This window comes from Alligator mississippiensis, chromosome 16, assembly GCF_030867095.1.
Source record: "Alligator mississippiensis isolate rAllMis1 chromosome 16, rAllMis1, whole genome shotgun sequence".
NCBI classification, from domain to species: Eukaryota; Metazoa; Chordata; order Crocodylia; family Alligatoridae; genus Alligator; species Alligator mississippiensis.
Window position 1 is genome coordinate 29830805 of NC_081839.1, and position 25564 is coordinate 29856368.

General features: G+C 47.1%; 2 protein-coding genes across 4 annotated transcripts in view; one reads left to right on the forward strand and one right to left on the reverse strand.

The window, feature by feature from the left end:
- Positions 1-5532, reverse strand: part of SORL1 (sortilin related receptor 1) — an 84440-nt gene extending 78908 nt beyond the window's left edge. For both annotated transcript variants that reach the window (XM_014593755.3, XM_019487308.2), the window contains exon 1: positions 5194-5532. In XM_014593755.3, the coding sequence (XP_014449241.2) occupies positions 5194-5454 (261 nt within the window). In that variant the 5' untranslated portion in view covers positions 5455-5532. The remainder of the gene's footprint in view (positions 1-5193) is intronic.
- The window catches only part of LOC106738469 (uncharacterized), a 118788-nt gene that overhangs the window by 4618 nt on the left and 88606 nt on the right, over positions 1-25564 (forward strand). The window lies entirely within an intron of this gene.

Here is a 25564-nt window from a genome sequence, read left to right on the forward strand (position 1 = left end):
GGAGATGCTTTTTGTAATGGCAATATCATCCAGGCAGAGAAGTAACTTGGCACCATTTAAAAAAAAAAAGAAAAGCATCATGAGTTTTGAGTAGCTTGAAAGGGAACTTGCATAGCAATTCTCTCTCCAGCCCTGGCAAATGTAACACCTAGAAGACCCAAATTATTTGATCTCATTATCAAATAAGCCTCTAATCTAGGCTGCAGAATAGCACCAGCATGCTGCCTGCCATACAAGTGCAAAAAAATAAAATAAAAAGACCATCTGCCACAAAGCATATACATCCGGTAAGGGCCAGGGGTGAGACACCTAACAGGTGGCTGAGGTGGTCATCAGCTTAAGATGGGTTAGATCCCACTTCTTTTTTTAAATATTGGGTACTAAATAGCTTTGTAGACAGAGCTTGGGGAAGATGCTCCCTTTACAGCCAATGTGGGAAGTGTGTGTGGGGGGGGGCACACTGGATATCTAAGCTAGCTTTACCAGCAGACAAAGGGAGTACTAAGGGGGTGATAAAATGAGGAGCTTAATGGTATGAATTATAACTGGGGGTAGGGGGGCATATTTGCAAAAGGCCTTGACAGCAATAGCAAGAAGCATGGACTTGGTATGATGGAGGAAGTTTCTTTAAGAAAGGAAATGTGCTGATGAGCAGAAAAGATTGGCTTGAGCTGCTGTAACCTGATGGACTGCAGGGAACAGCAAGGGCATTGGAGTTTCTATCCGTGGAGGATACAGAAACAGAGATAAGGTGGACCGGCTGGGTCTGAGGCTTGGCAGTGAACAAGGGGTGGTGGGAGGGAGCATTCAAGGAGCAAGGCTTTATATATCCTATCCCCTAACATGTCCCCTGCCTATGCTTCCATCAGAGCTGGGGAGACCAAGTAAGCAAGCACCATAAAGGTCACCTTTACTGCAGGCCATTGAAATTCCCCCTCTGGTTGCAGAGCTCATGAGTAGGTTTCCCCCACTCCAAGGGGAGGAAGCATCCAGGACAAGGCTGCTCAACTTCTGGCTCATGGGCCAGATCCAGTCCACAGAGCTGTCATTTGGCCCACATGACTCCCCACAAGTACAAAAATTTGGCATTGGAGGTGCAAGGACTAGGGGCCAAAAGGTTGAGCACCTCTGGATAATGGGCATGTGAGCAAGCTGCAGATGGCTCCGTATCCAAAGCCACAGGATGCCAAAGATCCCCCAAACACTGGACTGGTTAGTTCATCTGCCTGCTTCTGCTCTTTTGCTTTCTAACATCTTGATCTCAACCACTGGGCAGACTGCTGATTAAACCCTTCTGTGCAGGTGTTGGGAAGGAAGAGCATGCACTGTACATCAGACAGGCACAGCTCCAAAGTGGGGTATGACTGCTCCTTGCTTGCGAACTCTCCCGCATTATTGTTCTGCTTGCCAAAATGTCCTTGGAGGTGAACGCTACGTACAGAAACAAAAACCACTCTGTCCTGAGAGTGACAGTCTCCTGGCTCCGGTGCTCAGGCCTACATCTGCTGATGTCTTGGCATAAGTAAGAAAAGGAGAAGGACACAGTCCCAACAGTCTGACTTGCTGATTGTTAGCAGCGCTGCCCTAATTCAAATTCGTGGCAGCTCTGAGCACAGTGGTGCTGAGCTCCTGTGGAGCTGATTTCAACGTGCACATGCTCCCGGCTTCTGAAAACGGGACCCATGTGCTACAAACTACCCATGCAAATATTAGTTACATAACTTGGGGGGGAGACTGCTAGGATTCTTTCTGGGGAAAGAATAAAGCCAAGGGGCTGTTCCCAAAGAAAGCTTGCATCCCTTTCTTGCTCTCAAGTCATGGCAGACAGAAGCATTTTAGGATCGAACGGGACAGCCCACGTGTGCTAAGTCATCTGTCTCCTGAAGAAGCCTGTGGGGTCTCTAACCTTAATTCTTTTTGCCAACTTGCTTGTAGATCCCTTGCAAGTGGTCTGAGCAGTCCTCGGCTCCTAGTTCCCACTGCAGCATTTCCTTGGAGGTGGGAATACCTGTCCCTTAGCTGGCTTTCCCCATCTGTAGTTTGCCCGCAGTCCCAGGGGCAATAGCAGAGCCAGGCTCGAGTGGAAATAGCTCTGAATAGATGAGGTGCCTAGTGCTTCATTTTCTTTGGACTGTCCGCCTGCCTCTAGGGAGGAAGGGACCGGACTCCTTGGTGCAGGGAGGGAGCCTGTGGGGAGGACATAACGCATGCATGAAGTGGGCCTGCGACCAAATGAGATGCCCCAAGTGGGTGGGGGGGGATCCAGATCAAACTTAACAGCCCACGAGAACCGCCTCTGCCTACCTACCCCTCTGAATCGAGTCGAGATGCTGGAGGAATCCAAAGGGTTTATACGGGGAGGGGCTGACTCAGTAACAGCATATTGCTGGATGTGGCTGCGTGAGACTTTGCCAGGAAAGCTGCAGCCAGAAGGTGTCCTGAACAGCAGACTGAAAACGAGCAATATGTTGTCTTTGTCTCCCGCTGGGATGATATTGGCCCGATTGATCAAAATACTCCACTCAACAGCACTAATTTAATGGTTTCCTTTCTTAACATTGCCCCCAACCGAAAGCATTTTGCCTAGTCTTTCTGTGACACCGCAGAGTGGGAAGGAGGATGTTTCTTTGTTGACTCGGACCACACTGCGAGGCCTCGGGCACTATGGTTATGCAAAATAACTCTCTTATAGTGTTATATACTCAGTAAAAGAGTTGCCTGGGTTTGGATCGGAGTGGGGAGGGATTTTTTATTTTTTCCAAAAGGAAAATGTCATGGGAAAGGCTGCAGATCCTGGCTCCGAGAGCTGGGACAAGCGGATCTGCACCTGAAACTGCAGGAAGTGGAGTTGGAAGGTAATGCTCTCCTGGTGCCATGTGGCACCTGAGCTAAAGATGTCTCACATTTTGCTCTGCAGTAGCAGGAGGGCGAGGTATTGAAGTGAAGTGTGAAGCTGCATGTCACGCTGCTAGCAGCAGTGACTCAGTTCTCCAGGCAAAGCTCTCTGAGCACCGAAGCCAACAAGAAGAGAGTGGAGCAGGGATGACTGACTAACTCTCACTGGTCTTTCTGACTCGGTATTCCTGGACCGACCGGACCAGGACCAAGCAGAAAGCATAGTCACTTGAACATTAACCAAATGTTGCAAAAGCTGTCCCCTTCAGGAGGGCCGGATAAAAGTGCCAGGAGGCTGAGTGGGAATCAACAGAGGAGCAAACAAGGCAGCATCACATTCTCCCCGAAATAACCTCCTTGTGCTTTGTCAATGGGATGAGCCCTGGGGATGGTACAGAAAACCCAGCAGTTCTGTCCAGTGTGTAAATCACTCTCTACACAAGGAAATTTGAATATGGGAGAAATGGTCTTGGGAGTGGGATTACCCCGCTCCCACCAGCGCTGCTCTTTCCCAGCTTCTTTGCTGGAAAAGTGGTGCTGGCGGAGCCGTTCTGCTGTTCCTCTTTCCATGGGATCAACCCCCGTCATGCCACATCCTATTTCCCACCTTGCTTTCCCCCTCCTAATATTGGCAGAAAGCCACGGGGATGCTGGGAGCTCAAGGGCTTTTTGTTCCAGCTTGTGTCAAAACCAGACCCCGGGGAAGGGAGGAGGGAATTGAAGTGTGCACTGTTCTTTGGGAGGGCTGGCACCTCCATCTGAACTAACCTTTTGACCGTGGCTTGGCTCAGAAGGAAGCCCAAGGAAGGGCAACGATCCGAATCCTTTCTGAAGCAAGGCAGCGTCTTGTAAATGAGAGGCTGTCTCTTTTTTTTGCTTCGGGGCTGCCTCTAGCAGACACCTAGCAAGCTGTGGTGCAACTCTCCTTCCTGCCTCTCCTTAAAGTGAGAGCTGCTATTTGATAAATAAAAAAAAAAAAGGCCTCGGCAATCTGAAATGAAGTGAAACTTGCTCGGTATCGAAGCCACAGCAAGGATATTAACATGGAAATGTCTTTCTCCTTCTTTGATCACAAGGGTTGATGATTCTTAAACCCTTCCCCTGGGTTCTGAAAGCCCTGTTTAAAATGCAGCCAAGGCTGGGACATTTTTATGGGCCAAGGGCTGGATGATTTAAGTGAAGTGCAAAGGGGAAAATTACTCATCTGCTTGCTACAAAAAAGCAACCAACCTAGATATTCTCTCACTCAAATGCCTCCAATCCGTCAAGCCATGGAGGCCAAGTGGGGGTTTTCCCACTACAGTGCATGCCTACCTTCCTTCCCCATTAGCTGTTTCCTAGAGCAGGGTCCTAGAAACGGTCTTCGGGATGTCTGCCCTGTTCTGGAGGGGCAGGATGACCTGTTAGTAACACACGACTGAAAGGGAAAGGCCCGTATCTGCTTATAAGATGATTTAGGGTAGCACGCATGGCTCAAAATGCACTAGCCGAGGAGGATTGCTGAAGTGTTTGGTTGACTAACTGCACCGGGGAGAAATGTTTTCACGTCTCAAGGCTGTTGGTTCGTTCCTATAAACCTGTTATTTCAGGATGCTTATTTTTGGTGCAAAAGCATTTGAGACCACTCTCTGATGCCCTGTCTGCCTGTAAAGACCAGCTTTGTTTCTGCGCCACGGGGAAAGGCCCGGTGTGCTCCATACACCAAAGACAGAGAGAGAGAGAGAGGGCAAAACACCAGCTGGGAGCGGAAGGTATTCGCAGAGCAGCAAGTGTCCAAACCTGTTCTGTGTCCTAACCGTGGCTTTGAAAGCCTTGCCTGCTGGAGGTGAGCAGGGCACAGAGCGCACCCTCAGTTTCCTTCATCGTTTCGCTGCATTCGAGCAAACCCCCTCTTTTAAAAAGAAAATGATGCCTCCAGGTAACTGGTCCTACCAGTGTGACAGGAGCCTCTAGCAGCCTAACGCGGATGAACCCGGCGTTTTAAATTCTGCAGGGCCGAGACCGATGTGTGGCACTCCTTTAGCCATCCCCTCGCCACCCACCACCTCCCGGATAAGCACAGGGACAAGACTTGCAGCTAGAAATAGGTGGAGGCAGGCTGAGACAGAGCTGGGGCTTACCCCCTTCCCTGGATCCTGAAGTGCCAAACCTGTACAGCGCACAGCAGTGCGCGCACCCCCCTGCCCCGCACCTTTGGTCATGCAAGTGAGCAGGGTCATGCTGATGCTCTTCGCGGGTATTGCACCCCGGTCCCCCCTGGTGCAGGAGGGAGGGCTGGCGCGGGGCACAGGCACTCACCTGGCCGTACACCTGGACGGGCTCCCGCGGCTCCGCGGCGCTCCTCTGCCTGCGCGGCTGCGGCTGCGGCTGCAGCCCCGCGGCCGCCCGGCCCCGCAGCAGCACGAAGCCGCGGTCCTGCGGGCGGGGGGCGGCCGCGCCGGGCTGGCAGGCGGGCGGCAGCAGCACGGCCGCCCCCAGCAGCAGCAGCAGCAGCGGCGGCGGCGGTGCGGCCACCGGGCAGGGCAGGCTCCGCTCCCCGCGGCGGCTCCGCGGCGCCATGTTCCTGCTCCCGCTGCCGCAAAGCGGGGACGTGCGCGGGGCGGGGAGGGAGCCGCAGCCGGAGCCGCAGCCCGCGCCCGAGCCCTGCCCTGGCTCTGGCTCCGGCTCCGGCTCCGCCAGCGCCGCCTCTGCGTGTGCGTGTGCGGGCACGGCGCGTCACTTGCACACGCATGCCTTGCACGCGCGCCGCCTCTGCATGTGCAAGCCACGCACCTCGTAGGTACAGCTTGCAGGCACACGCGTGTTGTACGCACCCCGTGTATGGCTTGCACACGCACCTCCTCAGCATGTGTGGCTTGCACGCGCACACATCGCGTGTATTGCTTGTGCAGATGCATCGCATGCATGCACGCCTCGCCTGTATTGATTGCACATCTGTATGGCACGTGCAACTCGGGTGGATTGCTTGCACGCACGCACACACATACATTGTGCATATTGCTTGCACACATGATTCACAGGTATTGCTTGCACATAGACGCACACGATGCCTGTTGCACACATGCACACAAATTACATGTATTGCTTGTACAGACGTCATATGTATCACTCATGCACACGTGTCGTGCATTGCAGACATCCACACACGCATCACATGTATTGCTGGTGCACACCACGCATTGTATACATGTGCTGCTTGCACACACACATTGTGTGTTGCACACATCACATGTATGGCATGTACACATATGCATCACATGTATTGCTTGCACATATATGCATTGCGTGTGCTGCACATGCGCATGTGCTTGCACACGTGTCACTTGCACATGCACACGCGTGGGTTGCACACGTGCACACACCACATGTGTTGCTTGCACATGCGTGTGCACTCTCTCTCTTTCTCTCTCTCTCTCAGCTTCTTTTCTCCCTTTGTGACCCAGAAGCCAGCACCATCCTATGTGTACCCAGTCCCCCCCGATGGAGCATCCCACGTGCTCTGCATCTCTGGCCCACAGCAGAGGGTGCTGGATGCAGGCATAACTCAGTGCCTGGGCCTGAGCCTGTCTGCCACAGGCTGTGGACACTGCCAGCCATCACCGTGGTCTCTGAGCCCCCCCAGAAGCCAGTAGGTGGTCTGGCGTACCCTCCCACTCCACCCCAGGTTTTTGCATTTATGGAATAAATGGTAAATATTGAAACACTCCCATGCATGGGTACAGGCTGGGGACTGACTGGCTAAGCAGCAGCTTTGTGGAAAAGGACCTGGTGGGTAGAGTGGACAGTAAGCTGAATGTGAGCCAGCAGTGTGCCCTTTTTGCCAAAAAAAGGCTATGAGCATATTGGGTGCATTGGTAGAAGCTCTGCCAGCAGATGGAGGGAAGCGATTCTTCCCCTCTATTCAGCACTCGTGAGGCCACATCTGGAGTGCTGTGTCCATTTTGGGGCCTACAGAAAGGATGTGGATACATTGGAGAGAGTCCAGCGGAGGGCAACAAAAATGGTTCAGGGAGCTGAGGGACGTGACTTTCATAGTTGGTAGGGTCGGAAGGGACCTGAGGAGATCATGTAGTCTGACCCCAACTTGTAAGGGGAGAGGACTGGGCTTATTTAGTCCGGAGAAGAGAAGACCGAGGCGGGATTTGATAGCAGCCTTCCAACTCTCATTTTCTATGATTTGATGATATTTGGCCTTTGCAGGCAGTCCCCAAGTGTGCACCTTGGCTTTGCACAGCTCCCACCTTCAGCACTTGCATGCTTCCATCATCCCAGTATCACTGCAGAATGGGGGCTCCTTTTAGTCACCTCTAGCAAGTCAAAGCCGCACACTATATATATTATGCAATTTCTGGGTGGATGACACAATAAATTTAGACTGGCTACATATGCATAGTAACTACACCACCATAAAAATGGCCATCCAGCTATAAGAAGAGTCAACCAGTTACAAAGTTAGGTCTTGAAAATGGGTAGCAATTTTATAACTGGTTTGTTTCTATCCTGCTTTCTCTTGTACATGTAGCAAGACCCTAAAGCGCTTGGTGGTGTTTTAACAATTTATAGATTAACCCTCCTGCTGGTTGCTTCCATTTTGCAGGGGTTGATGTGGACTACTGTGCGTGCGCCTGGCTTTTTTAGAAGCCACAAAAGTAAATTGTAAATTAACTTGCCTAGAACCTATATCAGGCCTATGTTTCGTAGTGCAGAGCAGTCAAAAGTGGAGTGGACACCCCATGGCTGCGTATCTTTCTGTGCCTTAGCATTTTCCACCTCTCAGATGCCAATAACCTCCTCTTAAATGCACTTTGAGGTCTTTTTACTACAACCCCGGGTCAAAAAGCTGCTATAAAAATGGTGTTCTTTGCACCAGCATATTGAAGATACACGTGAAACTGCAGGTGCAGTATTTTTATACATCCAACTGCTTCAGCTCACCTGGTTCAGTACCGGGTCATTTTGAAGGGGAGGATGGGAAATAATACAAATTCTCCTTTTATATACACAATCGAGATGCAGAAGCTGGCGCTCTTGTGATAAACTTTACTTGGGCAGCTATAGCTAAGAACATGCAAAAGCACTGCAAGCTTAGAGTTAGTGTCTCCATTGCGTCCCTTTTTGATCTGAGAGGCTAGGCAAAAATCCATGGTCATGAAGTCTTTTTTTTTTTTTTAACTGAGAGAAGAAATTGAGGATGGAGCCAGATTTCTTTGCAGGATTGCTTATTTACAATGCCGGGTTGTTTCCTTAAACATAGGAAGAATCAAACAGGAGTTACTTTCTTCGCTCAAACTCCAAGTTCCTTTCAGCCAATACTCCACCCAGAAACACACCTAGGCTTGACCTTAGCATCATGCTGTCAGGGCCTCCGTGGCTGTATCTGACTTTCCGCTCTTCAATGTGCTCCTTCTTTCACCCGTCCAAAACAACACCCACTGAAGGCCTCTGCCCACATAGCTCTCATTCCTGAGCAAATTCACATATGCCACTATTTTGGGGGGTCAGGTGTTACCTGCATATTGATTTGAGGCCTTTTATTGTTTGTTCGATCTAATCCAGACAACTGGTGGCTATTGCACTCACCAGTGTAAAGAGGTTTTATGCCACATATAATAAGCCTAAGCAAATTGTGCTTATGGACACACTTTTTCCTAATAAAACCTCTGTTCATGCTGGTTGTATAGCCTTCCTTGAGCAAATGCTTCATACTGCTATTTCCTGTTTGCATTTTTTTTAACTGAGCAGTTAAGTTCACCACCTATTTAACTCAGATTTCCTTCTGCATTTCAAATTGGGATTGACAATGGGGGAAGCTTCTCATAAGTGAACTCCCTTTGTACTAATCCAACCTTGCTGCCACACATGTGCACACAATCCATTCGTAAAATAATGAGAAGTTTGAATGCTGTGGTACCCATCCTAAGTAATGCAGCTTCTCACAATGAAGAAATAGTAACATAATGCATTTGAGACTTAAGGGAACAGTTTATTAGCTGTGTATATGTGGCTCAGTTAAAGTTGCAGTGATAATTTTGGGTTTTATCTGCTGCTTAAGTCAACCTATTACTATCCTCGGCACAGGTTATTTTCTTCATGATATTTCTCTGCTATTTTTGGTGATGCTGAGGGAGGAGTAGGTGGTTTTAGGACATTTTTTTTAAAAGTAACTGCAACCCTGAACAGCTCATTCAATGCAAAAGAGGCATCACTGTTGGTCATGGAAACAAGGTATTCCTATGGTCTACAAGCCTTGAGCAGCTCCTAGCTTTTGTACTGAGCCTACCGATGACAGCGACAAAAGCTTGCATGCCTCTTCTCTTGGCCCCAGCCTGTGGTCATCAGAGATAACTCCATATGAATTGCTGAACCGTGGTGGGATGAAAGATTTTGCTAAGAGAGCTTTTGGTACATGAGCACTCAGTTGTGTTAGGAGCTGTACAAGCAAAGGCCCCTGCTTGAGAGAGCTGTCCAAGTTGTCACTGGGCTATGAAATGTGTCTTGTCCTTGCAGATATGATCTATTCTATATGCCAAAATCACAAAGGAAAACAGCTTCAAGTGAATAAATATATGGTGCTTACCAACCCATGCAGATGTTGGATTGATGAAACAACAAGTCCTCCTCTCAATCCTTTGCTGCTTCTCTGCATTCGGAGACACGGTTCTCTCTATTGTCACCCCCTCAAGAGTCCCGTACAATGCTCTGCCCCACTGCTTGTTAGTAGATAATTGTCAATTAGGTGCCTGAATACTAGGGCACTTCAAGTGAGGCATCTCCCAAGAGCGGGCATGCAGCAACTTGGAAAAATGCTAGCTCCTGCTGTGTTCTCAATAATGCTTTGGGTTCCTACAGTCGCCACGTTCCTCCACCGTGTTACTCCAAAAGCAACCCAGATTCCTCCCCACCCCCTGACTCTCTTATCCTACCCTCCCCAGCCCACCTCCCAGCTGTCACAAACTTCCACCCCTTCTGCTGAGCGACCAGCGATTCATCACACTCTTCTCTGCTAATCCATCCGAGCAGAGCTCTGTTCTAGGTACGATCCTGAAGTTTTTGTATAAGTCTGGTAAGGGGCAAGGAAGCGGCACTGATTCCACCTTTATAGTTGTGGAGAATGAGAGACAATAGTCCCAGCTGGGTCGTGGCTAACCCTTTGATGTAAAGTACCTATCTCCTGAGCTTCCAGGTAAACTGTGTTACCTGCTGCATTTCACAGAGCTATTCTGAATAGATAAACGAGTTAAGAGGCTGGCTTCCTTATTCCATTAACTATGTATAATTTTGAAGGCTAGATGGTCTGTATCAAAACATAATTAGGCTGAGGCTGCCTGGCTGAAATGAATGAGCTGCACTTGGCTTTGGCTGCAGGCTTGCTATTGCGAGCCTGAGGCACTGGCCCAAGAGCACTCTTTTATCAGCGTTGTTACCTGTAGTATTCCAGCTGACACGTGGGAGGGAAAGGAGGCTGCTGCTCTGCAGTCGCCTGACAAAGAAATGGAAATGCGGAGGCTCCCGTCGTGGTGCTTGAAAGCAGAGCTACCTGGCAGGAAAGCAGTGATGTGAATAAAGACTTAAGGCCATGCACTGCTCTCCTTTGGCTTTGGCATGGGCACTTTTTTAATACAAAACTCAATTCTATGAGTTCTGCGTGTGACGTGGCCTTTTGCAACAGCGGGTGGAGGAAGGAAAGAGTTGATCTGAATCCTGAGGATGTCTTTTCCACTGGCCTCTGTGCAAATGAGATGCCACGGTAGTGAGGAGATGCATTTGGGGGCCTAAGAGGTCTCTTCCACCTTTAGCTGTTATGATAAATAGCTGGAGAGGGACACGCCACTGCTTCTCCTAAATTTAGAACAAGAATATGACTAACCTGGTATGCTGACTGATTCTTTCCCCACCGTGTCCTTTTGTTCTGTACTAGATATTAACATTATATTAGCATTACCTGCCATAACTGCTTTCTTCTGATCATCATGAAAAGGAGGTAGAGTAGCGATGCGGCAAACCGCTGAAGAATCCTTTACAGGCAGACTTGTAGGGCTACAAATCTAGAAGAGATTTAATGGGCAGAGGCATTCCCCATCCTTAAACTGATGCAAACGCTCTCCTCCAGGAAGCAAATAGGAAGGCAGAAAAATTGCCAAAGCAATTAATCATCCCCCCCCCTTACCACAATAACTTTCTGTTTGCCCAGGCATGATAGGTCCGCAACCCTTTCCCTGCAGTAGCGGTAGGGGGAAGTTAAACTCAGTGTCATGAAGTTCACTCTTAGCCATCAGAGGTCAGAGTTAAGGCTGCCTTTCCGTTTTCCTTTCACGAGCTACTTTGCAACATCACTGCTCTTGTCTTCATGTGAGTCATGTGTGCCCCTGTTGCCATTGTGGCTGCACACCTCAAAGTACTTTAATACACTTAAGCCCTGCAATAGCCCTCTGGGTTACAGAAGTGTTATTAGCCCCATTTTACAGATGAGGAATTCTGAGGGACAGAGATATTACGGGTAAGATCTGAGAAGATCCAATTAAACCAGTGGGAGTTTAGATGCTTTATTAGAAATTAGCCTCCCATTGATTTCATCCGGAGTTTAGGGTCTGGTTTTAGGATCTGGTGAGAGGGACAGTGGTGACCACCGGTAACGGAGAAGATGTGAGTACATGAGCACTGGCTTTCAGGTCCTGTTTTGCATTCTCTTACTGTCAGTATACAGGTGATATCTTCCAGGAGTGGGAGCTTCCCAACTACAAAAAGGCCTCAACTCTTTCCCATGGTCTTTCTAAGTTGAAACTAGCCTAGCTGGGTTCATCTTTGCTTCTGTCAGCACTATCTGCTAGTCTGGGGTTTCCAATGCTGCTAAGACATATTACAGCATAGATTCTAACTGGGCACATCTACACATTCATTAATCCACTTTAGTTACTGCACATTAAGTTTAGTACCTGTATGACCAGGTACTAAACTGATATGCAGTAACTGGCGCTACTGGGTAATGGTGCCGGTGCACGCCTTTTAAGTGATGCTAATGCACTGTAGACTAATACTACTGTGCATTAGTGTATTAGCATGGCTTTCTCCGTGACACGTTATTGTGCAGTAGAATTAGTCTACTGTGCATTTAGCATCTCCTGTCGACATGCCCACTGCCAGCCGAGTCCCACAAGCGTCCCCCAATCTTCTGATACCCCTTATTTCCACTGATACTATCAGCAGAAATAGCATCCTGATCTTTCCCCAAGGTACTTTTCACCTAGAAACCTAGTTTAGTGTCTTGCACTCATTGAGTTAACACAATTATAAACCTCTCTAATGAAGCTTTTAGCTGTCTTGACTCAATGTAACATTCCCCTAGAGGCTTTGAGGTCAGGATGGACAAGGGCTGAGGCAATTGCCATGCTTATAAAGATTTTTATGGTGCAAGAATCCATAAAACTGATCCTTATCCAGAACAAATGTGTTTTGCAGGTGTGAGAGTGAAAAGCTTGTTCTGTTACTTTGAAACCGTTGCAGTATTTGATCGGTCAAGCCATTTCCCATGAATTAATACATAAGATAGATAGAGCAATCAATCAATCCATCCACTGATTCAATATATATATATATTGGATCAAATGAGAGAGCAGTTTTATAACAAGCCTCACAGTCTTGATTATGATCATGATTTGCACCCAAGGGTTAGTAGATTCTGAATTTATGATGTGGATCAGTTACTAAGTGAGGCAGTGATTCATGTTCACTATAGATGGGATGGATTCATTTAGCCCATTGTAACTATACTGTTATTTATTTCAGCCCAGCTGGTTAAAGTTTGGCAAACGTATAAGCAGCTGAAAACAGTCTTATAATGAAAAGTGTCAGGCACCACTGCCAACTCCTCCTGTAATAATTATGAGTTGTACTTTTCATCCACCCATATCATAGCATCTTATAAATGCTGCGGCCAAGATTTTGCAACCTGAGTGCTTACACCAGACTCCAAAACTGACATTTTGGTGCCCCTCACCTTCCATCATTTGAAAGAGGAAGAGTAATTTAATCAAGTTTTTGTCTTGATGTATCGCTCTCCTCTTCCCGCTCATGAATGATGTGGAAGGACGAAGCTGAGTGGACTCTGCTCTCCCTCGTCGTAACAGTTTCTTAGTCCATTAAACATTACGGGTCCGAGGCTCCACTTACTGAAGGCAATGGAAGGACTCCCATGGAGTTCAATGGATGTTGGATCGTTCCTCCTTAGACCTGGCTTTTATCATATTTCCTTTAGTGAGCTTATACAGTGGATAAAGTTATTTGCCCGTCCACTGTAAATAGAGAAGAGAAACGCTTCCTTATGCTTGTTGTTATGGATTGAAATTGGAGGCTGTCTTGTTTGTCCCTGGCAGGGGGACTGGGGAAAAGAGGGATGACAAGACCCCGCTGTTTAAATGTGGTAAAATGGTTACAGATGAACAGCCCCTTCTTTGCTCAGGGAAACACTCTTCCCCTAAAGTAGGTTTTAAATCTGTCTCATACTATGAAGGGAGAGGAGAAGAGGGGCGACACAGGAGAGTTTATTTTAAACAACATCTGGATTTCATCAGCAATGACCAGTTTGAACTCAGAAAAAATGAGGTAAGAAGCCCTCAACCCCCTCCCCCCCCCTTTTTTTGTGTGCAGACTACTTCCTTACAAGAGCTGGAGCACTTCAGGGAATGTTTAACTGCATTCCAGCCATTGAATGGTAAGAGAAAACACCCCAGTCATTACTACAGTGGAGTCTACAGCAAAGTCTGGGGAGGTTTACAGATAAAGCGGATAAAGCTGTTGGACGGCAACCTCTTGTGTTGCTGGATGGCGAGTCGAGAGTCTCGGCATGCTTCCTATGAGTGGAGATGGGATGTGACTCCTTCTCTATAGGGCCAGAGGCCTAAAATCTTTGGTAGGCTGGAAGGGAAAGAGAATTTTTAATGGTCATCCCTGCCTGCTCCGAAGAAAAGTAGTAAATTTGCAGTATCCTAGTGAAGCAGACAAAAAAGTGAGCACCAGTATTATGCAAATGCCTTCCTTCTAACAAGGAAGTGAATTAACTAACTTCCTTGTTAGAAGCAAGTCATTTGCACTAGGATCGCTTAACACACAAATGTTGTCCGTAAGCTTGAGGTTGTGCTGGCCGCAACAGCAAATTCATTCATCTTAAGGATTCTTTTGAATCCAGATGGGTTTTTGTTCTGAAAGGGATGCTGCAACCCTACCACAAGTTATTGGGTAAGGTAGTATTATACTCACTCCAGCCCAGTATATGGGAAGGGTCTTCTGTGTTATACAAGAAGTCAAGCTGGATGATTGTACTTCTCCATTCCAGTCTTGAAATCCGTGAGTCCCATAGGCAGAAATATCTTCTGCAACCAACGTCCTTGTTGGATGATACGGAGCAGTGGTGCTTGGAGATCACTGAACATTTCACTTGTGCCCTCTGACTAGATTTAGCATTTTAGCCTTTCATCTCTGAGTGAGTTAAGAATGACACTGGATCCGACTCTGCATATTCCCTGGCTTGCAGAGTACCTTAGTCTGGGATATGAAGGTACGATTGCTAATAGGGACCTGGGTATTTTATGCTCTATTCAATCTGGGGCACAGCCTTGAAGAGCCATGGAAGCTGGGGTATCTAACTTCCTTCAGCCTGATCTACACAGTTGCATGAGTTTAGCATGGGGCTTGCCCACAAAGGGGCATTGAGGGAAGGTCATTTATCCAAATTAATTGACAGTATAAATTGAGAGCGCTTTTGTGAAACTGCATCAAACCTTGCTGTGGGCGGGTTTGTTCAGAATCAGCATGGCTTTAAATGAATTTAGCTTACTTCACTGACACAAGTGAAATGCGAAGTAGCCGGCATCAGATTAGGGCCACGTGGATTATGAATAAGAGTGCTCACACAGGGGTTCCTCACAACTTAACTGATCCATTTTAAACAGAGCTAATACAGATTAATTTCCTGAAGGTCTGCATGAGGACCAGCCCAATATAAACTATTTTAAAGCAACAGCAGACAACTCCATCACGGTATGTGTTATGGTATATAGGCTTTGCATTGCTCTGTTCGTGTGCTGTCTAATTATTTGGTCACACTGTAATTACCTAGGCAAATGTGGAGATCTTGAGATGACAGCTCATTATTTGGGACTCACTTAAGCTCTTTTTTTTTTTGTGTCGGAGGAAGAAGTCTTGTCCTATATCTTAGGTTCCCTCTGGAGGTGTAACCAAGTATGTAGTATTCAGAAAAAGAATGGATTGAATTGAAATATTTCAGCTTTGATGCAAAGTTGAAATTTTTGGTAGGAAGCAGATTAAAAAAAAAAAATCGTTTAGACAGAAAAATCCTTGGTTTTCCATCAAAAAAACCCGCTTCAATGGACATTTGACTAACCCTAGTCTTTGGTATTTTTGATATGACTGCCATCACTTTTTTGTGATGCAGTTACACATCTGTTTGTCCCTGAGCTAAAACCCCGTAGCCATTTCACAGAGGCCAGCAACCAGCATTTTGCTTGCCATCAATCCTGAACTAGCATCCAAGGCCTGAAAAAAACCATACTCTTGGGTTCTTCCCTTGCTCCCCCTTGCAGAGCCGTGCAGTGTGTGTTAAGGATGCATCTTGTATTGAAGTACAAGAAACCAGAAAAGCTGAAATGATCCCTTTTAATGTGTTGTGAGCAACACATTCGAGTTCTGAGATCAATAAAAGAAACAGCTATTTGAAGAGGAGAGGAGGGATCAGGAGGGATCATGTGCCGAAGTTCCCACCCACTATATCTCAGTAGGGTACAGATTTTAGAGATTTGAGCAATCACTTATACAGCATGTTACGGGTCACCTAGCTTTTATATGAGCAATTAGCAATCTTTTTCCGTACGTGCCAAATCCCTTAATGTGGCACAAACGTAGCCCTGGAGGTTGCAAAGCCTTTTCCCTTTCTTTTTTTTTTTTTTAAAGCCGTCTCATGCCAAGATCCCCTGGCTTAAAATCCAGGGTAATAATTATTTCCCACAGGTCTTGGATGTTTTGATTAACAAAGCTATAGTAAAGCCACTTCTGGTTTTTGGGAGGATGCGGCAGCTTCTCGCAGGGAGTTCACTGGGGGAATTTTGAGATTACACAAAACTTGTGGTGAACTTCGGTGGGGAGACAAGATTGAAATGTGAACAACAGACAAAATCGGAAGAGGAGCTTAGGCGTCAGTCGTTATCTGGTCCTGCTGGCAGGCAGCATCTCGGAAGATGTTCATGCTGTTGCCTCGGCATTGACTGGGCTTGCTTGAAATATTATTTCGGGTCTCTCTGAAGCTGCAGGTGAAATCCTGCCCTCTGATACTGTTAGTGGTGCAGTGGTGCCAGGTTCAGTCCAGTCGTTTGTGGATGTCCAGGATACTGTCCAGTGGTGCAGGTTCAGTGGTGCCAGGATCTCAGTCAAGGTCATGTGTGGATGTCGGCAGGTTTAGAGACTGCTTCATCGCAATGCCTGCCCTTGAGCTTCTGAGGGTTAGCGAGGTAGGGAAGTGAACCTTCAAGGCAGGATGATGCTGAGGTTTGCCTTTAGCTCGAGGAAAGAAAATCGGTGAATGAGAAAATCAACCTGCCACTTGTTCTGTGTTGCTGGCTAAGTCCCCTCACCTCTCTGTGCCTTTGTTTCCCCTCCCAACTATCCCATCTTGTCCATTTGGATTGCAGATTCTCTGGGACAGGAGCTCTCTCACCCTGGGGATCTGTACAGTCCCTAGTACAAGGGGTCTTGACCTTATTAGGGCCTATAGTCAGCACTAAAAAGATTATTATAACGGGTTTAAAAAGTGGAGCCTGCCATAGGACTTTCTCTAAAGACATGCATGCTAACAGGGGTTTGAAAAGCAGCAGTTTAGTTTCTATGGGCTGATCTTGCAGAGTTATTAACAGCATGTGCTTTTGCCCAGGCTATTGCGGTCAATCTCCTCCTCCAGAATGCATTGTGAAAGGCAGGCAAGCCTATTTTGATGGCAACAATATTAATATTGTTTAGGATGAGGGCAATCTAAGAACACAAAGCACGACGTGAAACCTGCCCCTTTCTGCAGCGTGTTACAAGAGCAGTGCAAGCCCCCGAGAAGCCTGCCAGCAAAATCCTCCTCTGTTGGCAAATGTCTTTGCAAAGGATGCTTTAAATTCCCTCCAACCGCTGCTGCACAACCTCAGTGCTTCAGTGAGACAGCTCCCGCCAGGCTAGGTTGGATCTCGCATTTCCTGCTGTTTTGACCTGCCGCACAATTGGACATGGCCACTTTTGCTGCCTAAAACCGCTGCCAAGCAATAGATACTTTTGTGGCTACTCGTGTGACATTTTATCTAGTTTTATTGCTGTTGCGGGACCGATAATGCATGTGCAAGTGGTTTCTGCAATCTGTGCGGTGGCTCGAGACATACTAGTCTTTAATTTACAAAACAAATGTTCTGAAGGAGACTGCTCGGAGTTCAAGAAATCAAACACGTTATTATGCAGCCTCATGATTTTTTTGTAATGCCTTTTTTACAAGCCACATAATACTGCTTCACCATCTCTCCTTCTCTCTTCCTTCATTAAAATGGCTTGGCAGGGATTAGAGTCAATGCAATTCTGGTGCTGCTGTTGAGTTATTAAATGCTGATGTGCTCTGTGCTTTACAGGCCAGACAGACATTTGCCGCTCCAAAAGGCCAGGAGTCTAAAATCAGCAGTGGCAATCCTGCATTTGCTGCTCCAAAAGGCCAGCAGTGGCAATCCTGCCACTGTTTCTCACAATGAATTGTACCTTCATTTTCAAGGCATCCCAGAGGTGTTGTGAGGCTTAATTATTATTCACATGGTGCTTGGCATCCTCTGGATGGAAGGCACTGTGCAAGTTACGTTATTAGCATCCTCGTTAGTTAGAAGTTCAGCTCTTTGAAGCCAAGTGCTGAGAATTATTTACTAATTATTATGGCTGAAATTACCCAAGTCCCATAGCCACCCAGACGCATCAATCAGAAGGACGAGGCGCAACCTTCGCAGCTGACTGTGGGGGCCTGAGCTTTGGAAACACGAGTCCCAGTTACACGCTTTATTGCCACCTCTTGCTGGTGCATCCGCTTGGCTTCTGCAGGGGACCATGATGTCAGGCTTTGTTACGTATTGGCTTGAACTCTGACAGCAGCTGAGGGTCGTCTGTCTCACGACTGGTATAATTGGTGGCTTGGGAGCTGAAGATGCACTCAGGCTGCCAGCCAGCGGGATATGATGGGCTGACTCATCCGTCTAATGGTGTTTTCAGATCCACTCGTATAACTGCTGAGCAGGTCGCGCGGCTCTTTGAGCCAAAGGTCCAGAATTCAATTTTCTCCCCCTTCACTTGTTGCTTTCTAGATGCAACTGGGATGTCTGGAGAAAGTCCTGCTCTGCTGCAGGAGCCACAGTTACTTTGAATTTTTTATTTTCAATGCAAGGAATATAAGGAAGGAGCATGTGTATGAGGCTTCGAGTGTCTTTGGCTTGTTAAATGTGGCACAAATATGTGCTTTTAAATGGAGGGATTGGTCGTGTGGATACGTTTTGAGGGGGTTAGGTGGTGGGAAGGAGGCTAGACTATTCCAGGCTCTGGCTGGGTGCCTGGATAAAGCAGAGCCGTCTAACTTCTAAGTAACCGGGGGCTGCACGCACCAGTGAGGACCACACTAGTGTGAGCCCTGGGGCTCTGGGCTGCACCCCCACCTAGACAGCCCCTCTTCTCCACACACACGCACTGCTGCACCATGTCGTGGCCTGTCCTGGTGCCATTTGCTGCACCACCCTACTCCCTGGGGTGGGGGTAGGAAGCAAAAACTGATGGTGGGCAGGGTGGAGGGGGTGTCTAGAGACGCCAGCTGCAGCAGAAACCAGAGATAAGGGGGGCAGCAGCTGGTTAGGTATCCAGGGGCCATACAGTAACCCCTGGCAGGTTGCATGTGGGCCGCCAGTTAGACAGCCCTGAGATCCAGCATTAAATCTCCCTGCTTCTCCCCTCTTCATCTGTAAAATGGGACTAAGGATGTTTTCCCTTCTTTGTAATGTGCTTTGAGAACTGTGGATAAAACATATTCTATTCATGCCAGGGTTTACCATTATTGCTGTGAGACTGTCAGCTCTTTGGGATTACGTATAGCGCCCAACCTAGTGTGGTCTTAATCCTGACTGGGGCCTCCTGCACTGCAGCAATCATTAATAATTGAGGGGTGACTTGACTGCGATATAAGCTAACCTTCCTGAGGATAAAAGACCAGGTAGTGAAGAGCTTTTGTATCGAGCAGAGAAAGGTGGAATGGGAATGATTGTCTGGAAGTTAAAGCTAGACAAATTCAGATTATAAATAAGGCACACATTTTCACAGCGAGGATGATTAACCATTGGACGTAGCTGTGCAGTGAGGCTGATGAGCAATGGCTTTGAAGAGAGCAGTAGGGGAACTGTTTTAGGATTTGGAGCAGCAGTAACCTGGAATATTCATTAAAACCTGTGTTGGAGGATGGAAGCTGTTGCTTAATGAATTAGCCTTGCTCACCAATTCCCTCGATTTGGTTCACCTCTGCAAAAGCAGGTCTCAGCACTGAAGGCACCCCCTTTGCGTCCAATATATTTTCTTCTTCACATTTTTTTTTTTTTTATTTGAGACCTAGAAGAAAGGCCCATAAGAGATCCTGGAGAACGAAGGGCAAAGTATGTTTTGCATAATAATATGAGTCAAGTAAGGTCACGCGATGCAATTTGTTGAGCTTCAGAAGTCACAGTCGGGTCACTCTCCATCTCTGGCTGTTAACTGGCTGTAAAGCTGTGCTGGCAAGGGATTTCATGGCTTTAATGCAAAGCTTTTGGAATTGCACTGTTCTGATGATGTGAGAGGAGACTGATGCTGGGGCTTTGTGAGAGAGTCCTATGTGCCGGCCTTGTTGTAACAGCAGTGGCTATCTCACACCGCTAAAAGTAATCAGCTCCAAAACTCTGCGTCTAAAATCCCCCAAACAATGGGAGAGAAGAAATTTGGATCAAGACAGTTTTAGCCTAACAGCTGCTGTTTCAATTAAGGAATATGTAGCCTGGGAGAAAAATAATACACACAGATGTAGAAATTTATCTTGGCCTTTTGCAAAGGCTAGACTTACGCTTTGCAGAGTCTTTGAGATGGATGAATAGATTGCAGAAACATCATCCCCACCCTATTGTTATTTGCAAGTAGAAGATATTGCTGCACCAGGGGACGGGACAAAAAGCATTGTGTTCATAAGAGCAGAGCAGCCAAAAAGAGCAGCAGCTACTTCTGGAGGGTATATAGTGTTTTTATATATAAGCAGGCTTTTTTTTCCACTCAACTGTGGCAAGATACCTTGTGCTTAGTATCATGAAGGTTGTGTATCTGGAGCAGAAAAGATGCTGTGTGGGTAATAGGTTTTATAATTGTTGGCTTAGACATTTCCAGTGCAAAGTGTTTCTGAGCCTCATGCGAAGACGGAGGTGGGTAAATTTCCAGTTAAGTCCCTCCGGTGCTAGAGCCAGGTGAATAGATGGTAGAAGGGGAGAGATGGGCAACTCGCAGAGCTCCCATTAGACCGTGGAGGTGTCCTCCGTGCAATGATCAAGATGAAAAAGGAAAGAGTACAGACAGAGATTGTTGTGGTATTGTTCATGTGGTAACGTCATACATGTGCACCGTGACGGTTGTCCCGAGAACCCTCTAGGAAAGGTAACCTTTTAACCTAGTGACCTGCTTGGAAAAAGTGAAGCATATGCAGATGTCTGGAGTGGCAGAGCCCCACTTCTGAGATAAATGTGAGCAACCTTGTGATGGAGGGTGCAAAAAAGGCTCAAGTGCTCGATGCCTTTTTCACCTCCGTCTTCACAGGCATGGTCAGCTCCCAAACGATTGCACCAACAGTGCATCAACTGAGCAGACAACAGTGGTGAAAGAGCAGGTTAGGGACTATTTACAAAAGCTGGACATGTACAAGTCCCTGAGGCCAGATGGGATGCACCCAAGGGTGCTGAGGGAGTTGGCCGATATGATTGCAGAGCCACTGGCCATCATGGTAGGAGCATTGCTAGCAGATCAAGGGCAGTGATTCTTCCCCTCTATTCAGCATGGTGAGGCCACATCTGGAGTCCTTTATCCAGTTTTGGGCTCCGCGCTACAGAAAGGATGTGGACACATTGGAGAGAGTCCAGCAGAGGGCAACAAAATGGTTGGGGGACATGACTGGTGAGGAGCAGCTGAGGGAACTGGGCTGATTAGTGTAGAGAAGAGAAGACCAAGGGGGATTGAATAGCAGCCTTCAGCTCCCTGCAGGACGGTTGCAAAGACGATGGAGCTGGGCTGGTCTCAGTGGTGGCAGATGACAGAACAAGGAGCAATGGTTTCAAGTTTCAGCAAGGGAGGTTTAAGTTAGATATCAGGAAAAACTTTCTCACTAGGAGGGTAGTGAAACATTGAAACAGGTTACGAAGAGAGGTGGTGGACGCTCCATCCTTGGAGGTTTTGAAGACCCGGCTAGACAAAGCTTTGGCTGGGATGATCTACTTGGGGCTGGTCCTTCTTGGAGCAGGGGACTGGACTAGATGTGCCCTCCTGAGGTCCCTTCCAGTCCCTCATTTTCTATGAGTCTATGACAGGTTTTGACAGACAGCGAATGTATCCAAGTAAAAGCACCTGATCAGCTAAGTGTGTTGGACAGGCAATGAGTTGCCAGGGACTTTTGATATAAAAACCTGGCTGAAGTGTCCCTGTGTACACCGGGGTGGTGTGTGCGAGCATGTTAGATGCTCCAGATCTGTGTAGGTCTTGCATGAGCGTGTGTGTGCACTCCGGGACCGAGCGTGTGTGTACGTGGCATGCCCACAGTCCGTGTGCTTGTTCTTGGTTGCCCCTCCACGGTGAGCAGGAGAGCACTTCAGATTGACTTTATGGCGGTGAGGAGAAGCGGTTGCCCCTCCATGGTGCAAAAAAAGAGCACCTTAGGTTGGCCCATCCGCGGTGAGGAGAAGTGCTCCCGTGTGTGATCCTGCTTGAACTGGTGATCTGCTGGCGTGGTAACCAGTTAATGTATTGATTGCGGTGATTCTTGTATTGATTTTTGTGGTCCAAGTTTGCATTGATTTTGTAACCCAATTCAAATTGAAATAATAATCCATCATTATTGTTACTTACCTCTCTGCTATTATTAATAAAAGTTTCTGTTTCATCTTTACTCCTATTGCTGCCTTACCAGGTAAAATCAGGGCAGATGTACATGACAACGGTACTAGCCTGTACTGCTGGACTCCCTGGCTAATTTATAATCCTTTGCTACCCCTTTCCAAGCCTGGTGAAAGTTCAGGCTCCCCTACAAAACCTGGGCTCAACAAGAGAATATAGAGTAGCTCTCCAGAGAGTTATGCAAACCACAAAGAAAGAGAAAGTGCATGTCTGTCTAGAGCAATGGTTTTCAACCTGTGGTCTATGGACACCCCGGGGCCCATAGACTGTGTCTAAGGGGTCTGCAAAAGAGAACCATGAGTAATCAAGGATATGTGAATACCCAAACTTACAATTCAAAGGGGTCTTCACCTCCATTCAAAAGTTTCAAAGGAGACCACATCTCTATTAAAAAAATTTTAGGGGTCTGCAAATGAAAAAAGGTTGCAACTGGTCTCGAGGCAAGGATTCAACCTTGCATTCAGTTTGTGCTCTTCCTCTGCTATTTCAGAATCAAAAACTTGGACAATTTGAGGGGAGGACAGCTCCCCAGAGCATAAACCCAATGGTACTTTTCTTGGTGCAGGGAAGAGCTAACCCTCTTGCAGTGTTTTTCCCTTTACCCTGTAAATTGCATTGACTCCACTTGGCCTAGGGACTGCAGCGCTGGGGATGTAAGGCAAGAAGTGAGCGGGCTCGATGCAGACGGGAGTTAAAAGACCAAACTCCCACGTGTTCCACCTGATGTACCTCGGTGGACCTGAGACAGCGCCCGTTACATCAGGCTCTGCACCTTGTGAGCTCTCAACTGATTCTAGCATGGGAATTTTCCCCCCTCCCCTAGTTCTCCTTAGCATCAAGGCTTTTAATTCATTATTATTATTATTGGAAGAGGTTATTTTCGTATATCGGATCATCATCCTTTTGTGTCACCAAGATAAATTTAACCTCATCTAGTGCTTCCTATTGTTATGAAATGACAAAAGCTTAAATGCAACTTATTCACGGATTGCTCGGTGATTAGCGTGTCACTTAGCACTGTGACATTAATTCACTCTTGTTCTTTATACAGTTTTTACAGGAGCTTTCAATTTTCTCGCTTTGAAAGGGGGAGGGGGGAAACGAAGAGTAGCACCGCTTTTGTTTCTACCATGAAAGAAAAAGCCCTCTCCAAAATGTCCTTGTTTTGTATTTTTTTTTAAATTCTAAAGATGCATCATTTTGGAAATGACACTCAGGCACCTTAACTGAAAACCAGATCAAAGGAAGTCCCAGAAAATATGTTAGAAAGAAAAATCTTAAAGCAGATCTCCTCTGGGATTTGGACATATGCAGCCTGCTAGGACTTCTCTTTCAAGGTCTCTGACTCTTCTTGGACAATAGCAAATGTGACTCAAACATTTCGCAATCAAGTCCAGTATTTCACAGTGTACAAAACGACAGTTTTGAGCACCTTTGTTTTCTTTCCTAAATACAAGAGGAAGTCTGTCTCCTTGGGCTGCAAGCCTGTTGTCTTTAGAAATGTCTGTTGCCGACAAAAAGCATCTTTCCATTGTTTTAAAATTTCAGAAGGGTCTAATGATGTCAGATAACTTTGTTTTTGGCAGCCCACCCTGAGATAGGATAGGAAATCAAGCACCTTCAAGATGTCTCATGATGAGCACCTGAAAAGGAAGTAGCCCATCATCACAAGCCTCTCTTGCCCCCCTCCTTCAAGCTTCCCAGGTAGCTCCTATCACTGTGCGCTCGAAGCAGCAGACAGTCTTGTGTGGTGGGTCCTAATCAAACCATTCATTTGTCTTGTGGGTTAATCCCCCAACACTTTGTTCACAACTCCTTGTTGAGTAACCATTCAGATACTGCAATTCTGGAATCATTTAAGATGATGAGAGTAGGCTGCCTATGCGTGGTCCCATACCAACCAGTGACATCCTCTGGCTCCTGTCCCTCTCTTGGAAGAGAACAACTGGTATGTCTAGGACTCTGGGTCCAGTCCAGCCAATGTATCTTCCGCTCTCAACACCAGCAGAGCGGCATGCAGTGCATCCATCACCTCTCAGGACGGAGAACATTCCCGCATCCTCCCTGAGCAGACAGTACAGTAGACTGAGCAGTGCTTGCCATACTGTCGCGGCTCAGTGTAGCTCTATAATTAGCTCTTAGCCAGATGGCTCTCTCTAGTTCCAAGCAGACAAGAAGCAAACTGGGCCAGAAGGAGTTGGGTAGCACAGATGCGACAACAGCAAAATTCTAGCAACCACCAAGAGATGGACACATTCAAGCTGCTGGGGACTAATTCACTGAATCTCCAATTTAAGAGTATCAGCAGCTCTGAGAAAAATGTTGCCTCCATAGCAGCTGTTGGCTCAGACAGCTTTAAATGGAGGGAGGCAGTAATTAAATGTGTCCCAACTGCTAAAACCTTCTACATATGCATAAGGAAATCATCTGCCAGATGCATCCAATAACCACACCCATTTTTGCCCAGACTTACCTTATAGCAAACAAGGTCTGGCTTCCTGCTTCTTTGGGCGAACCGGCCTTATCTGACATAAATGATAGCAGCTCCCGTAAGGAGAATGGATCTGCGGCAGTGTACACCAGCCAAGAACGTGGTTCGGTGCTTAACGGTACGTCTACATGGCAAATGGCAGCGCTGAGTATAAATGCCCAAGCTAGCTTGGGTACCAGAAGCAGCAGAGCTGATGTAGCACAGTGCTGCTTGCCCTGAATGTTGTTCCCTTTGCCTAGTGTATACTCATTAATAACTCTCCTTTTGCTCCAGCTTTCGCGGCATATGAAGCAGGAGCTATTATCAGCGTCTGCCGCTGTTTCTTCATTTAGAACCACTTGGGTTAATTGCAAACTCAAATGCTCCCACCCAAGTACCAACCACTGCATTAGCATTTTCAATAATGGAGGCACTTTACTTAACATCTTCACGAACAACAATATGGGTGCAATGCATTCACTGAAAAAAAAAAAAAAGAAAAGGAAAATAGAACAACCCCTGAAATGAGGTGTCCTGGCTTAGAAATGAGCCAGCAAAGTCAAGCAATCAAATCTGAGTCATCGATGCCGCTCTGACCTTGGTTCAACCTTTTCAGCCTGGGACTCCAAAGTAGTATCTGATATTAGGCTCCCTATGCATTTCAATAGCCGGGGTTTAATCAAGTGAGTTAGGGACACAGCGACACGCTGTGTTCAGTAACACCCAAAGGCCCAGTAAGGCTTTGAGGGGCAGACAGGTCCCATAAAGTTAGGAGTTACAGAACAATGCAGGCAGACATGGCTCCTGCTCCAGAGAGTTTGCATTATAATGAAAATCACTCTCTTTGCATGTCGGTAGTAACTTTCTGCCACGGCTCCCATGCGCAGTGCAAGCTGCAAGCAATGGAACGGCAGAGATGTCAGCCGCAGAGAAGCAGCGCGTTCCCCAGTTTTACAGGATGATTAAAGT